The sequence below is a fragment of the Nicotiana attenuata genome, unplaced genomic scaffold (assembly GCF_001879085.1).
Source record: "Nicotiana attenuata strain UT unplaced genomic scaffold, NIATTr2, whole genome shotgun sequence".
NCBI lineage: Eukaryota > Viridiplantae > Streptophyta > Magnoliopsida > Solanales > Solanaceae > Nicotiana > Nicotiana attenuata.
This window is the reverse complement of record NW_017672670.1, coordinates 68,310-84,983: the sequence shown is the minus strand read 5'-3', so window position 1 is coordinate 84,983 and position 16,674 is coordinate 68,310. Positions and strand designations below refer to the sequence as shown.

General features: G+C 34.8%; 1 protein-coding gene across 1 annotated transcript; it reads right to left on the bottom strand.

Annotated features, from left to right (window-relative positions):
• Positions 1-572: 572 nt before the first annotated feature.
• Positions 573-4,073, bottom strand: LOC109214045 (probable LRR receptor-like serine/threonine-protein kinase At2g24230). The gene has a single exon (XM_019377921.1). It carries the CDS (start codon positions 3,419-3,421, stop codon positions 863-865), a length of 2,559 nt encoding a protein of 852 aa, XP_019233466.1. The 5' UTR covers positions 3,422-4,073; the 3' UTR covers positions 573-862.
• Between the last annotated feature and the right edge of the window lie 12,601 nt (positions 4,074-16,674).

The window sequence follows — 16,674 nt, the reverse complement described above, 5'->3', positions numbered from 1 at the left end:
TCCTATGGTTTTTCTGCAATTACTGTTTCCAAGAATTGTAATATGGAACCCCATAAATTAACAGCAGCTCCACCATAATATATTAATGAGAAATTTTTTTCCTTTATAAGAGTATTCACTCAAAAAGGTGACTTATCTCATTTTTGGATATATAAAGAAAGCGTTTTGAAAACAACCTCTCGCAGAAATACTATATCAGAAATACCATCAACCTCTCGCAGAAATACCATATCAGAAATACCATATAAGGCTGTATACAATAGACCCTTATGATCCGACTCTTCTCCGATCCCACAGACTCCAACTACTCGTACCCCAGATAGTAGATGGCCCATGGTTATCAGACCCCCGTAGTGCTATCGGTTGGGGGAGTTCAACCTACTATTATCATGCCTGAGGATAGGCCCGCGATATCGCGCAAAGCGGGAGCTTAGTGCACCGGACTACCTTTTTTAAAAGAAAGTGTCCTTGGATGCTGTTCTATGTCATCTAGTATTTTTTCCTATGAACTTTAACAGAATGAATTCATAACATGAAGAAAAACAAGGCTAAAAATATGAAACAACCAAAAGTGCCAAAAACTTGTAAGAATTTCAAAGAATTGGAAAACACAAATGGAAATGAGTGGAAAACTTTTTTCCTTCTCAAGGGTCAAGCAAGTCCATTTTGTACTATAACTTAAACCTTTGCTAGTGGAAATGTTAAAAGGAAAATGAGAAACATGGCATAAAGCAGCAAACAAAAATATTGGACTAATGTACAATTCCTCTTGTGGCAAACACAAGAAGGAGAACTCAGAACACCAAAATGAAGAGAGGTAAAAATTTATGCATTGAGCCAATGTTTCTGTATCCTTAAATCTTTATTGTTGTGTAGGCTCAATATCCTTAAGCAGTCCAACTACTTGATGCATGCTCGGTCGTTTCGCAGGAACTTCAGCTGTGCATAGATAACCAATTTTCAAGGCTTCTAGTATTTGAGTTTGCGATGCAGTTCCACGAATTTTTGGATCGATAACTCTTGATCCCTGGTTGTTCCTTACTAATCCTCTAACCCAACCAACCAAATCAGCATCCTTGTCTTCTGGATAATCATCTTCAACTGGTTTTTTCCCGGTAATTAGCTCGAAAAGAATGACTCCAAATCCATACACATCTGACTTTGGTGTTGGATATTTCGGGGAGCTGCTGCTCTCTGGCTGAAGAAACTCTGGGGGAATATATCCAGGTGAACCGCGAGTGATCTCATCCTCAAGTCCGGTGCCAAATATTTTAGCCAATCCAAAATCAGATAATCTTGGTTCCAAATTTATATCAAGATAAACACTGCTAGCTTTCACATCTCTATGTATAATGGGAGGCGAGCAACCGTGGTGGAGAAATGCAAGGGCTCTAGCTGTGCCAAGCGCAATCTTGTGCCTAAATCTCCATGTTGTCAACAATCCTTCAGAACCAACATTCTGAATACTGTTATTATCATCCTCTTCCCACGTGTCTGTGCTCCAGTCCTCGGTAGTTTGAACCCCGAGTGGCAAGTCATGAAGCAAATTCTGCAAATTTCCGTTCTCCATGTAATCGTAAATGGCAATTCTTTGCTCACCAGCCAAGCAATATCCGGTCAACGGCACAAGATTTGGATGTTTTATCCGGCCAAGATACTCGAGCTCTCTTGCAGCTTCTTGGTCTGTCATTGTCGAACCGTGAACAAGAACTTTCACTGCCACATGAATCCCACCTGGTAAAAAGCCTCTATAAACCGGACCAAACCTCCCTTCAGCTAACAATGTACCTCGATCAAAATTAGAAGTCGCAGACAAGAGATCTGCAAATGTGAAATTCAAAAGTGGCTTCTCAAAAATAACCACGGGCACCGAGTTAGCTTGCTTAACATCAGCAACCCAAGTGGTTGAATCAGTCTGAAACGAAAAGGGGCCTGAAATAGTCTGTTCTTCTTTGTAAGAATTCTGTTTAACCACCCATATCGTGGTTTTCCTTCGACAACCAAACGCCAAGAACAACAACCCCAAAAGCAGAAACACCATAGAGAAAGTTAAAGCCAATGCAAGTTTGAGTCCTCTATGTTTTGGAGCTTTCCTATGGAAAAGAGCAGGATTGGCAGCAATAGGACATCCATTTGATGAACCAATGAAAGCCGATTGGAACGTTTTCGAGGAGAACTCAGAAGCACAAAGAGTTAGATTATTGTAAGAGAAATTGAACCTTTCCATATTGGGAAGTTTCTCTAGAAGTGGCAAAGGGATATCACCAGTCAAATTATTGTATGAAACATCAAGAACTTGGAGATTTCTATTGCTCAATACAGGAATGCGGTTACTAAGATGGTTTTTGGATATGTCAAGGATTTTCAAGTGACTCAACGACGAGAGCTCTTGAGGAATATGGCCAATCAAACTGGTTCCAGAGAAATTAAGATACTCTAAACCAGATAACATATCAACATGTGGAAATTCTTGTGGTAAAAATCTATTATGTGCAAGATTAAGGTATCGAAGACTTTGCGCATTGATTAACTCCTTAAATATCTCTCCACTAAGATGATTCTCAGATAAATCAAGATAAACCAAATGAGACCAATTGAAACTGGAACTGAAGTTTACCTGAGAAATATGACCTTGAAATTGGTTTCTACTCAAATCAATCACTTCCAATGGCCCCTCAAAAACACCAACAACAGAACCCTTAAACAAATTTCCTGAAATGTTGAGATGAGTGATCGAAACCATCCCTAACAAATCCGAATCTTTCCCATTAATCTCATTTTCCGCAAGATTCAAGAACTTAAGCTTTGGAAATGCAGCACCAAAACCATCATGTAAACCACTAAGTCTATTTTCTGAAATATCAAGAAATTCCAAAGAATGACAATTCAAGATTCCATAAGGCAAATCTGACTCAAACCCATTCTTACTAAGATTAAGAGAATGCAATCTTGAAAGAGAGCTAATGGCTTCTGGAATTTTACCAGAGAAATTGTTAACAGAAATGTCCAAGATTTCAAGCTCACCAAAATTGCCTATATTACTTGAAAGGTCATTAGAAATGTGATTATGTGAGAGGTTAAGGTACTTAAGTGAACCTAAACTCCAAATATCAGAAGGTAAACCAGTGAGATCATTGTTACTCAGATCCAAATACTGAAGTTTAGTGAGTTTACCTATAGTATTATCAGGAATAATACCAGATAAACCAAAACTTTTAGCTGTCAAATTGACAATATTTTCTTCCTTTGAATCACATCCTACACCTTTCCAAGAACAAAAATGAGCTGAAAAGTTGTGAACTTTACCCATTTTTTTCAAGAAATCAGAGACAAAGAAACCATCAGTGTTTGGTTGCTGACAAACCAAAGGCCTAAATAACACTGTTAAAACCAGGAAAAATTCAAGAATCCAAATTCCCATTTTTGGGATTCAACTGTCAAACTCAGAGAGAAAAAAAAAAAAAAAAAGGAGAAAACCAAATCCCCTCCAACAACACCAAAAATCTCTCCTTTTTCAAAACTTCAAAAGCACCTTGTACTTTCCAAGAATCAGCAAAAACAAACACTTTCTATATTTAGCACCACAAATGACAAACCCACAAAGCCAAGAACTTCAAGAATAGTATAAATTGGCTAAAAGTCAAGAACTTTAACAAGAAAAATGGTTAAAAATCAAATCTTTAAACAAGAATTGAGAAGATAATGGGATTTTCAGAGGACAACTAAGATTTTGGGGTTTCTGAATAATGTGAACTTACTTACCTTGTTGCATGTCTACTAATGAAACCAACAAATACAACAACATAAATGCTTTGTCTTTGTGTTTCAACAAAGACAAAAAAAAGAAGTCCAAATCTTTTATATAAAATAAACAAGACTAAAAAAGGAAGAAAAAGATACTTAGAAAATTGACAGTGTTGTGTAAATGTGTAGTGGTAAAAATGTTGGGAGGGTTTCATAAATGGAAATGAGAGTTGGGTTGGTGAAGTTAGTAGTAAAGGTGTTGGATGGGAATTCAATGATTCTGCATTATGTTCATTCATTCATATCATCATTTACATAGCAAGTGGAAATACAAATACTAGTAATACATATGATTTTCTTGATTACTATCTTTAAAGAACAAAAGGAGAAAAAAAAATACAGCAGTACTGAACTATTTTTAGGCTATTTTATTTAGGGGTCGTTTGGTTCGAATACGGTTTATGCTGGGATAAGTTATCTTGGGATTAGTTATGCTGGGATTGTTTTTATTCACTGTTTGGTATGTTGTATTAAAAATGACAATTGCATAATTTTTAAGAAAAAAGTATAAGTTATCCCGGCACTAATTATTCCACCCTCTACAAGGTATAAGTTATCCCAGTACGGGATAACTTATAGTCTGCTAACCAAATAAAGTATTAAGGTGGTATTAAATTTTTATATCAACACTATATCTACTTATACATCATACCAAACGACCCCTTAAGGGCTTAAGTTATTGGGATTGTTACACAAATAGCCCGCCAAATTTGATGTTTATTTTTTTAGTCGGTATACATAGATTATATATTAATTATACATAGTTATACATATATTATACATCCGCCGATATTTTTAGTTTAAGGAATTAGGCGAGCGGGTGTTTGAGTTAACTCTTTTAAGTTTTATATACACCATTAATGTAAAATATTGTACATTATCAGTATGAATTAACATATGATAGCAGTTTATTTATTATTTTTATGATATTATTATTAGTAATATCTAATATATAATGTACATGCAATTACTGGATAAGTTATATGATATTTTTTTTTTTGAGTTTAAGTTCTATGTATTAACTATATGAAAAGCTATGTAATCAGATCAATCATTAAATAATTACAGGTAAATATTTTGATCAATATTAATTAATAATGTGATAAAATTGATAACTCCTAATATCATAAGTGAAAGTTTACTGATTATGTAAATATTTTTATATCATCAGTGTGTATAACTTAAATCTTATTTTTTACCGTTGGATGAATAGAACTTTAAACTCATTAATTAAATAGTAAGAAGCAGGCTAAAAGTGAATAATTCCGGAATTAAATCAAAAAGGCCCTTTTAACTCAGTGGTAGAGTAACGCCATGGTAAGGCATAAGTCATCGGTTCAAATCCCTTTATTAAAAATTATATTATTATATTATTTTTAATAATATAAAGGGGTTCCAACATATTAATATCTTTGCCAAAAAAAAATAATAATAAAGGGGGTCACTTAATGAACACTTTAGTCATATAGAATATCTAAGGGAAAAATAATAAAAATTGAGAGGACTATCCAAAAATTAAAAGATTTGCTCACTTTTCCTACACTTTTTTATGGCTATTCAAGAAAGAGAGAGATTCAAGATTTCTTTACTATTTTTAGTCTTATATTCTCATTGACATTTTGATTTTGTACTAAAAAAACTCTGGAAGATCTCTAAAGATCAATAATTGTGGAATTAAAATATTTTGCATATTTTGGTGTAATTTTAACAATTGTGAAAATAAATGCCTGAAATTTGGCTCTTACTCTTTGATAGTAGCTGATTTTGCAATTATAATTATAATTTTTTATATTTATTTTATTTTGTTTAAACTATAATATTCTGAGTCATGGGATACGTGTGCTCTGCAAACAAACACAATGCATGATCAGCCAACTACAACACTAAAGGCTCGTTGGGTACGAGGGATAAATGATAATTAATTCTGAAATTAAACTTGAGATGAGTTTATCCCAAGTTTAGTTGAGATAAAATCGTGGTATAATTAATCCTAGGATTAGTTATCCCAGAATTGTAGTATTTTTTTATTCACATCGGAGGATGGAATAGCTAATCCCGGAATAACTAATCTCGAGATAATTAATCATGGGATAACTTATTTACCAACCAAACGACCTCTAAATGCATATTCATAGTATTGTTGATTTTCCCAATTTATTTAAAGGCCTACATAATTTGAATAATCCAATTAATTATAATTTAATTTTTACAAATCATAATTAAATAGTTTTACACTGGCAGTTAATTTAATGTACTCTTCTACTTTATTCAGACTTTACATCCGAAAGGAAAGCCGTCTCAATGGTAAGCCAATTTGTACTGATAGGCTAACTGCGGATTGTGAGAGGGTCTCCTATGCTAGAGTTCTAATTGATATGGACATCACACAGCCTCTACCAGAGGAAGTCCACATTGAGATACCTGGTCAAAAAAGCTGGATTCAAATGGTGGAATATGAGTGGAAACCAAAATTCTACCTAGAGTGTAACAACTTTGGGCATGAGAAAGGAAAATGCCAACAGATGGAGGAACAGAAAGAAGAAGTCAAACAGAAAAGAAGAAGAAAGAAGAGGAAAATGATATGGAAGCCAAAGGAAGTAAAGGAACAACAAACAGATAATACTGCACAGGAGGAGAAACAGGAGCTAGACAAAGGCAAGCAGAAGATGAACACACAAAATTTGAAGCATAAGGAGATCAATTATGAGGAGCTAGCAAATAGAAACAGGTTTGCACCACTGATGATAAAAGAGAAGCCACCTGAACAGACTGTGCATGCAGATACCAGAAATGAAGCAGGACAAAGGAGCCTAAACAGCACCCCTAATGCTCAGCCACCATGATCATCATATCTTGGAATGTGAGGGGACTGAATAAGTCCCACAAGCAGCGAGAAGTGAGGAAATTCTTGCTGAGAAACAAAGTGGATATGATAGCTTGCCTTGAAACAAGAGTCAAAAAGCAGAAGGCAAAGGATGTTCAAAGGAAAATAGGCGATGATTGGAAAATTGAGGACAATTATGAATATGCACCAAATGGGAGAATATGGCTAATGTGGAAGGAAGTCAATGTCAATGTAACAGTACTGAGAAGACAGAGCAACTGATTCATTGTTATGTGTAAGATAAGAATTCTGTTTTCAATTGTTACATAACATTTGTTTATAGATTGCATACTGTTCAACATAGACAATCGCTATGGGGGAAACTAAGAAGTATACAATTGAATGATCCTTGGCTTATAATAGGAGATTTCAATAGTGTACTAAATGTTGATGATAGGATAAATGGTAATCCTGTACAACAAGCTGAAGTAGTAGATTTCCAAAATTGTATTGAAGATATAAGAGTAGGGCAGATTACCAAAAGAGGGGGTGACTTCACATGGTGTAACAAAAGAGATGCTGAAGTAAGGATATATAGTCATATAGATTGGGCATTTGGGAATGCTGCATGGTTCAACCTATACACTGGTATTGAGGCTCAATACATGCTTCCTGGATGTTCAGACCATACTCCAATAATGATAAGTACTGATGTGCAGAAGATGAAAGTCAACAGACCTTACAGACTGTTAACTACCGTAATGAAGCAGGCAGAATACAAGGAGATTGTACAAAGAGTATGGGAACAAAGAAGTGGAGGAGATGCTATGTCTACAGTCTGGAGAAAATTGAAGTAGATTGAGAAAGAGACTAGAAGTATACAATATGAGCATTCATTAGTGGATAAAAAGCTAAACAAGATGAGAGAAGAGTTGAATCAGATTCAAGGAATGTTAAATGAAGATTATTTTAATGCAGAACTGATAGAGGATGAAAGGAAATGTCTAGCAGATATTGAGAAGTGGGAAGCAGTCCAAGAACAAATACTAAGGCAGAAATCAAGAGCTACATGGATCCAACTAGGAGACCAAAATACAAAGTATTTGCATGCCTGTATGCGAGCTAGACAAGCAAGAAACAAAGTGAGCTGCATTTACAATGATACTCAGGTGAAGATCACAAAACCAAAGCTGATTCAACAGGAGTTCATCCAATTTTTCAAACAGTTACTGGGGACAGCAGCAGACCAAATGCCAGGAATTGATCTAACTATAGCAAGAGATGGGCCATGTTTGACAGTGATTCAACAGCAGCAACTAGTAGCTCCAATCACTAATGAGGAGATCAGCCAAGTAGTGAGGAACCTGCCTAATGATAAGGCACCAGGCATTGATGGATATCCTACAGAATTCTTCAAGGAGTACTGGTCAATCATAGGGCAAGAAGTAACAGATGCTGTGCAGAATTTTTTTCAAAAAGGAAAGCTAATGAAGGAGGTTAATTGCACAACTGTCACATTGATACCAAATGTAAAAAATCCCAGTCTTGTTAAGGAGTTTAGGCATATTGCTTGTTGTTCAACACTATACAAGATCATAGCTAAACTCTTAACAAATAAACTAAAAATGGTGGTGGATTACCTGGTTGGACCTACTCAGTCTGCTTTTATTGAAGGAAGGAATATACTAGACAATGTGATAATGGCACATGAACTAATCAAGGGATATACTCAGAAGAATGTATCACCTAGGTGTATGATAAAGGTGGACATTAGGAAAGCCTATGATTCTGTGGAATGGGGTTTTCTGAGAACAATATTACTGGAGTTTGGTGTGCCCTTTAAGCTAGTGGAACTGATTATGACATGTGTTAGTACAGTAAGCTACTCACTACTGTTGAATGGAGGTCTCACTGAGAAGTTTGAAGCAAGGAAAGGCTTAAGGCAAGGGGACCCCATGTCACCTTACCTGTTTGTTCTAGCCATGGAGTACCTCAATAGATCTCTGAAAGCTCTGACAAGAATACCAAACTTTAATTTTCATCCTAAATGCAGGAAACTGCAGATTGTCCACATCTGCTTTGCAGATGATCACAGATGATCTTCTTATGTGTTGCAGGGCTGATGAAATATCCATGAAGATGCTTATCAGATGTTTCCAAAATTCTGTGAAGTCTCAGGATTGCATGCTAATATGGATAAAAGTTCATTATATATAGCAGGAGTAAAGAAGGAATTCAAGGATAAAATGTTAGCCGAGTTGCAGTTATCAGAAGGGACCTTATAATTCAAATACTTTGGAGTACCATTATCTGCAAAAAAGATCAGCATACAACAGTGTATGCCCTTGGTGGAAAAAATTGTGGACAAGATTATAAGCTGGACCTCTAAGTTTCTTTCATATGCAGGCAGACTACAGCTCATCAAGAGTGTCTTGTTTGAAATGCACACATATTGGGCTCAAGTGTTCCTCATCCCTAAGAAGATTGTAAAGATGGTTGATAGCATATGCAGGAGGTATCTGTGGACTGGAAGCAATGACATCACCCAGAGAAATCCTATATCCTGGGAGACTTTGTGTAAGCCAAAAGCAGCAAGAGGACTAAACATAATTAACTATGAAGCATGGAACAAGGCAGCAATAACAAAGCTACTATGGGCATTAGTGAATAAGAAGGATAAACTCTGGATAAAATGGATATATGGCCAATATATAAAGAAGCAAGATATAGCAAGTATGGAAGTTCCTAAACAAGCTAGTTGGCTTGTAAGGAAGATATTCAATGCAAGAGAATGGTGGAAAAATGACATGCAAAGAATGCAGGCCAGTGTAAAGAAGGGGAAGTTCAGCATCAAAACAGCATATGTAAAAAGCAATCCAGAATGGCCAAAAGTGAGATGGAAATCCATAACAATAATCAATGGTAGTCTGTTAAAGCAACAGTTCATAGTGTGGATGGCAATGCATAGAAGATTGGCAACAGTGGATAGATTGTTGAAATGGGGAGTTCAGGTTGAACAAGGATGTGTTCTGTGTGAAAGAGACTTGACTGAGACTCATGAACACTTATTCTTTGAATGTTCATACTCAAAGAAACTATGGGAAAGCATGTTAACATGGCTTGGATATCACAGAAGAACTCAAGACTGGGAAGAAGAAGTTAACTGGTTAATCAAGAATGTGAATAACAGAAACCCAAAGAAAGCCATAATAGGAGTTGTGTTTGTTGCTGTGATGTACAACATATGGATGGAAAGAAATAGTAGAAGATTTCAACAATGCAAGAAGACAGTACAAGACAGAGCAAAGGACATTGCTGTCCAAATTCATGTTACTGGACAAAAACAACAAAAATGGAAGCCACTACTGGAAAAGTTAAACAACTATCCTAGTTGTTTATAGGATAGTTATATGCTTTATAATAGAATAGCAACAGAAGAGTTGTATAGGAAATTGTAAATGGTTTTTTTATTTATTTTGAGATCTGCTCCAAAGTCCATAGAGAACAGATGGTGTATATTTGCAAAAAAGGTTGGAATAAAAGTTTCACTTTCGACCAAAAAAAAAGAAAGGAAAGCCGTCTCTACTCTCACGTCCATCCGGAGCAAGTATCGTAATCATACTGTTATAAATTATCCATAGGAAGTGGAGCAATCTCTACGTATTGTCTATCTGCCAAGGCTTTCAGTGAACTATTAAAGCTATCGAGAGAATATCAAATATTGACGATGACGAAGGTTCCCGACTTTCAGTGGGCAAATAAGCTCACAAATGTGAAATTGGGTAGTGAGATTGAGGTAAGTGCTTACGATTTACTTGAAATTAAGACGTAATTATCGTTATTGTGTTGTTAATCTCCATTATGGTGAGAAATTTATAGTTATTAGTTAAGACTTAAGATTGATTTCTACCATTGATGGAAAACACTAATCTATACTATATTAAAAGCATGAAGGTCCTTAGCGAAATGTCGTTCGTCTTTTTTACCCTTCAAAAATAAATTTTATATTGGGCAAAATAGTAATTTAAGTTAATTTCCTAAAATTTAGGACTTCAAAATCAACTAATATTTTAATTATTAAATTTTTTTCCTTATTTGAATTATGAAAAAACTCCTAATATTTAGGTTACATAAATATATTCCTTATTTTAATTGTATAAATTAATGTAGCTTCTTTCCTACACGTACATTAGATATTTACTAACAAAAATAGATCTAATTCTGAGTCTTTAAAGGTTGATTTTGACTATACAATCTAAATCACACAATCAAACGTACAGGCATATTAGCAAAAAAGTATTTTTTAAGTAAGTTTACAAATGATATGCCTACATTTAAAAATAATAATAACTTATAGTAATATATAATACATATTATAATATACTTTAAGTTTTTATTTACATGTTGTAATATATACCTATATTAAAGTAAAAGCCAATTACAATATTGGATCTAAAATATATATAAGATACTCAAATTCATATATTTAAATTAATAGCAATATATTATATGGTAATTTATAAGAAATTTAAATTAGTTTTAAGTAAATCTTCCTACATATTTTATTAAAACTTTTCTTATTTGAACAATGTAAGAAGTCCTAATATTTAAAATTTTAAAAGTAATTAATATAATTATAATACTTTACTTGTTACTATTTAGGATATTCATATTACTTTATCCAGTCTAAATATTACTTTTAATGAGTAAAAAGGTTGATTAAAGTATTGTAAAAAATATTTTTGATGAAGATTCAACACAAAATGTTGATCGATTTTTGTATCCTTTAAATATATATTTCATCTTGAAGAAAATTATCATTTAATTATTCTTTTTAATATTTTAGGACTTTAAAATCAACTAAACTTTTGTTTATTAACTTTTTATTATTATTATTTTAACTATGTAGGAGATATTAATATTTACTTTTTCTGACCCACTCATTAGCCGTGTTTAACTGAGTATGGAGTTTAAGAAAGAAGAAATAATTTTGAGTTTTATGGTCTAAACAAGCCATAGATATTTATGCAGCTATAAAATATTTTTATCAAAAAATATTAGAAATTTATGGGTTCAACATTCTATTGCCTCCAAACACAACTAAAGAGTACAATAATTTTTTTTATAGCAATTAACCAATAAAAATAATCAATAAATATGAGTTTGATTTCATGACAAAGCAAATGTGTGTAGTAGAGAAACACGAGAGATGTTTATCCATTTAATTAAATAGGATCAATATTCTTCACTTCATAAACTTGCATTTTTCCTTTTATTTTTATTTTATAACTCAATTATATATATTTATAATATTTAAGTAATTTTACAAAAAAAATTATACGCATTAATATGAGGTATACGCGCAACGTGCGTACCCTAAAACTAGTATAAAAGAAAAAGAAAAAACTAATTTAATGAGGGGTGTGAGAATGAAGTAAAATAACTCAAACAAAAATGGTAACTTTGCCAGTTTCATTGACTAAAAAGGGTAAAAATTTATTAATTCAACTATCATATGTATAATTAATTAAGACGATTTCTTTCTCTGCTTCATTAATTAAACTATCTATTACCATGTATTTTCCTATTATTAGTTACTTCAACCACAAGTTTAGTAAAAGATCTATTATTTTAATTTTCCTTTTCCTTTACTTCACATTTTTATTAAACATATCAACATATTCTCTTTCTTTCTTTCCTGTTATATAATCAACATTATATTTGGCTACAGATTAATTCCAAAACTGAGCATTTGTCTGAACCGAGTTTTCTAAGAAAGCACATTGGCTAATTTTTGGATAAATATCACTTTTAGCTCGCGGTTGAAACTATTAAGATTTGATAGCCCTAAAAATGTATAAATTTTTATATTATTTATGTATAACATACATGAAATATATTATATATATATATATATATATATATATATATATATTTTTCATCTATTATTTTAAGAGAAGCTATATAGTGTCATTTTCTCCTAATTTCTTTTGTTTTTTCTCCGATTATCCCCGTTAGGGTCCGGCTTATCTGGATTCGCGCGACGTAAGATCCATTAAAGAATAAAACATTCCTTGCCGGGATTTTTTTTTTTATTTTTATAACTTAAACCTAATATCTCTAATTAACAGTGGAGAAATCTTATTTATCTCATTACAACACTTGGCGGTAACACATTGACTAATTAAGAGAAGGAAAATATGACTTAAGCCCATGATTTGGCATTTTTCACCCAACCCACTGACTATAACACTGTTTTGGTCTACAAAATATTCTCTGAATTTTGACTGACACATATGTAAAATTAAATAGAATATTATTGGAGTATATATTTTATATTATATCGAGTGATGAATATTGAGTACCTAAATGTGACGACCCAAAGGGTCATCACTTGTTTCCTTATTCATTCTGTGCTTCTGAGGCCTTGAAAACCTCATTTGGGATTGCCTCGATTTGCGTGCGCAGTCCGGGCGCGTAACCGGAAAGCTTAAATATGAATTCTGTGAGAAAAATGCTAAATTTTGATATTAAATTGGATAAATTTGGCTTCGGTCAATATTTTGGGTAAACGGACCGGACCCGTGATTTGACGGTCCCGGAGGATCCGTAGGAAAATATGGGACTTGGGCGTATGCCCGGAATCGAATTCCGAGGTCCCAAGCCCGAGAAATGAATTTTTGTGTGAAATTGTTTTCTGGAAATGATTAGGGAAAATGAAAATGAAATTTGATTAAAAGACTATGGTATCGGGCTCGTATTTTAGTTCCGGCGCCTGGTACAAATCTTATATATGGTTTAAGCGCTTTCTGTAAAGTTAGATTGAAAACGGACGTCGTTTGACGTGTTTCGGACTTAAAATGGAAAATTGATGTTTTATGAAAAATTGGAAGAAATCATGAGTTTTGAGGCTTGATCCGATGTATATGATGTTATTTTGGCGATTGATCGCACGAATAAGTCCGTAAGATGTTTTTGAGGTTGTGTGTATGTTTGGTTTGGAGCCCCGAGGGCTCGGGTGAGTTTTGGATAGGTGTCGAGTTGCATTTTGACCTTAGAAATCTCAGAAATTGCTGCTGGTATGAACAGGCCTGCAGGCTTCACAATTGCGAAGCCTGGTTCGCAAATGCGAAGGCTGGTTCGCAAATGCGAACCCAGCCCAGGCCTGCCTTGGCTCGCAAATGTGAGGTCCTCCTTCGCAATTGCGATGTGTGCCCAGTGGCTGGAGGTCGCAAATGCGACTAATTGTTCGCAAATGCGAACANCGAAGCCGAGCCGAGCCGAGCGAGCGACGACGACGGCGCGAGGGTTCATTCTCTTCAACTCCTTTTAAGAGCTTTAAGAAGTGATTCTATATATAAGCACAAAAATGTAGTTGTCCCTCACCAATGAGGGACAAAGTGCAAGTCAAAAGTCCACTTATTCAAATTTTCAATTTCCCTCCATTTCCAATTCACACTTTTTCTACTTTAAAGCCCAATGGCTTAAAGTCCAACAATCCCCCACATGAATGGGAATGGCTTTAACAAGAATGATCATAGATGAAAGCTGTGTGATTTGCAAGTAAGGATTAATCGCATCTGGATAAGTAGATTTCCCTTTGAACTTTCCGTAGTGAACGTATGTCGGATATACTCGGTCAATCGGTAGATTTGATATCTTTGAACCGTCGAACTTTAGTGTATACCTAGACAACCATATGTCACACAACCAACCCTTAACCGTCTTTTGGTTCTCATTGTTGTGTTCGTTTCAGCCATGAACACCGCCTGGTTTCATAAGTGCGTAGAGAATTGGCCTTACAGAAATTCTCATTGAAGCGGCTTCCACTTCACACTTACATAGGTGATTCCTAAACATGTAATCCTTTAGATTGACACTATTTGATAAATACCACATCAAACTTAGGTAATCATTAAAGAACGTGTAAAGTTCTATCCTTGTTACTGAACATTGTCTTCATCACGAGAAGGGACCAAAGATTTTACTTTGACAATGTTGAACCGGTCAATCACAACTTTGTTTGAGCTCCTTGAACCTAGATCTCGGAACATCCAAAATTCTAGGTAGAGTTACCGCCATGCTGACTTGACCTCGGCCATAGTCCCATTCCCTTGGATGATTTCTCAACTCCCTCTTTAGCTAAGCCTTTTGTAAGCGGATCCGCCACATTATCCTTTGATCTTACATAATCAATAGTGATAATTCCAGTAGAAAGTAGCTGTCTAACGGTGTTATGTCTTCGTCGTATATGACGAGACTTTGCGTTATACATAACGCTCCCTTCCCGTCCTATTGCAGCCTCACTATCGCAATGTATACAAATAGGAGCCAAAGGTTTTGGCCAGAACGGAATGTCTTCTAAGAAATTTCGAAGCCATTCAGCTTCTTCACCGGCTTTATCCAAAGCTATAAACTTTGATTCCATTGTAGAGCGAGCGATGCACGTTTGTTTGGAAGACTTCCAAGATACTGCTCTTCCACCAACAGTAAAAACATATCCACTTGTGGATTTTGTTTCTGTTGAGCCGGTTATCCAATTTGCATCACTATATCCTTCGATAACCGCATGATATTTATTGTAGTGTAAAGCGTAGTCTTGGGTATACTCCAAATATCCCAGAACTCGTTTCATTGCCACCCAGTGATGTTTGTTTGGATTACTTGTGAATCGACTAAGTTTACTTATTGCACAAGCTATATCAGGTCGTGTACAGTTCATGATGTACATTAAGCTTCCCAACACACGAGCATACTCCAATTGAGACGTACTTTCACCTTTATTCTTTATAAGATGATGATTTAAGTCAATTGGAGTTCTTGCACTTCTAAATTCCAAGTGTTTGAATTTTTCAAGTACCATTTTCACGTAATGTGATTGAGACAAAGCTAGACCCTGAGGAGTCCTCTTGATTTTAATTCCTAGAATTACATCGGCAACTCCTAAGTCTTTCATATAAAACTTATTAGCAAATATACGCTTAGTAGCTTGAATGTCGGCAATGTCTTTGCTCATTATTAGCATATCATCAACATATAAGCAAACAATGACTATATGATTTGGAATGTTCTTAATGTAAACACATTTATCACATTCATTAATCTTAAACCCATTTGACAACATTATTTGGTCAAATTCCGCATGCCATTGCTTGGGTGCTTGTTTTAGTCCATAAAGAGACTTAACAAGTCGTCACACCTTCTTTTTTTTTCCCGGAACCACAAACCCTTCAGGTTGGTCCATGTAAATTTCTTCCTCTAAATCACCATTTAAGAAGGCTGTTTTTACATCCATTTGATGGATTTGAAGATCATACAAGGCGGCTAACGCTATTAGCATCCGAATGGATGTAATTCTTGTTACCGGCGAGTATGTGTCAAAATAGTCAAGACCTTCTCGCTGTCTAAATCCTTTGACAACAAGTCTGGCCTTGTATTTGTCAATAGTACCATCGTCTTTCATTTTCATTTTGAAAATCCATTTAGAACCCAATATTTTGTTACCTGGAGGAAGATCAACCAATTCCCATGTATGGTTGCTCAATATGGATTCTATTTCACTATTGACAGCTTCTTTCCAATATTGTGCTTCTGAGGAAGACATTGCTTCCTTGAAGGTACGAGGCTCATTTTCTAACAGGAAAGTCAGAAAATCTGGACCGAATGAAGTAGATGTCCGTTGACGTTTACTTCTTCTCGAATTTTCCTCATTAGGCATACCATCTGTTATTTCCTCCCGAGATCGTTTTGACTTTTGGTAGATCACTTCACTTTCCTTTTTATACGGATAAATAGTTTCAAAGAATTCAGCATTATCTGATTCTATTATCGTATTAACGTGAATCTCAGGATTTTCTGACTTATGAACCAGAAAACGATATGCCTTGCTATTGGTTACATATCCAATAAATACACAATCAACCGTTTTTGGACCTATCTTAACCCTTTTAGGTTTAGGAACTTGTACCTTAGCTAAACACCCCCACACTTTGAAGTATTTCAAGCTGGGCTTCCTTCCTTTCCATTTTTCATAGGGAATGGACTGT

Excerpts from the sequence above, each read along its gene's own strand:
- LOC109214045 (XM_019377921.1), bottom strand. The coding sequence starts at position 3,421 with ATGGGAATTTGGATTCTTGAATTTTTCCTGGTTTTAACAGTGTTATTT.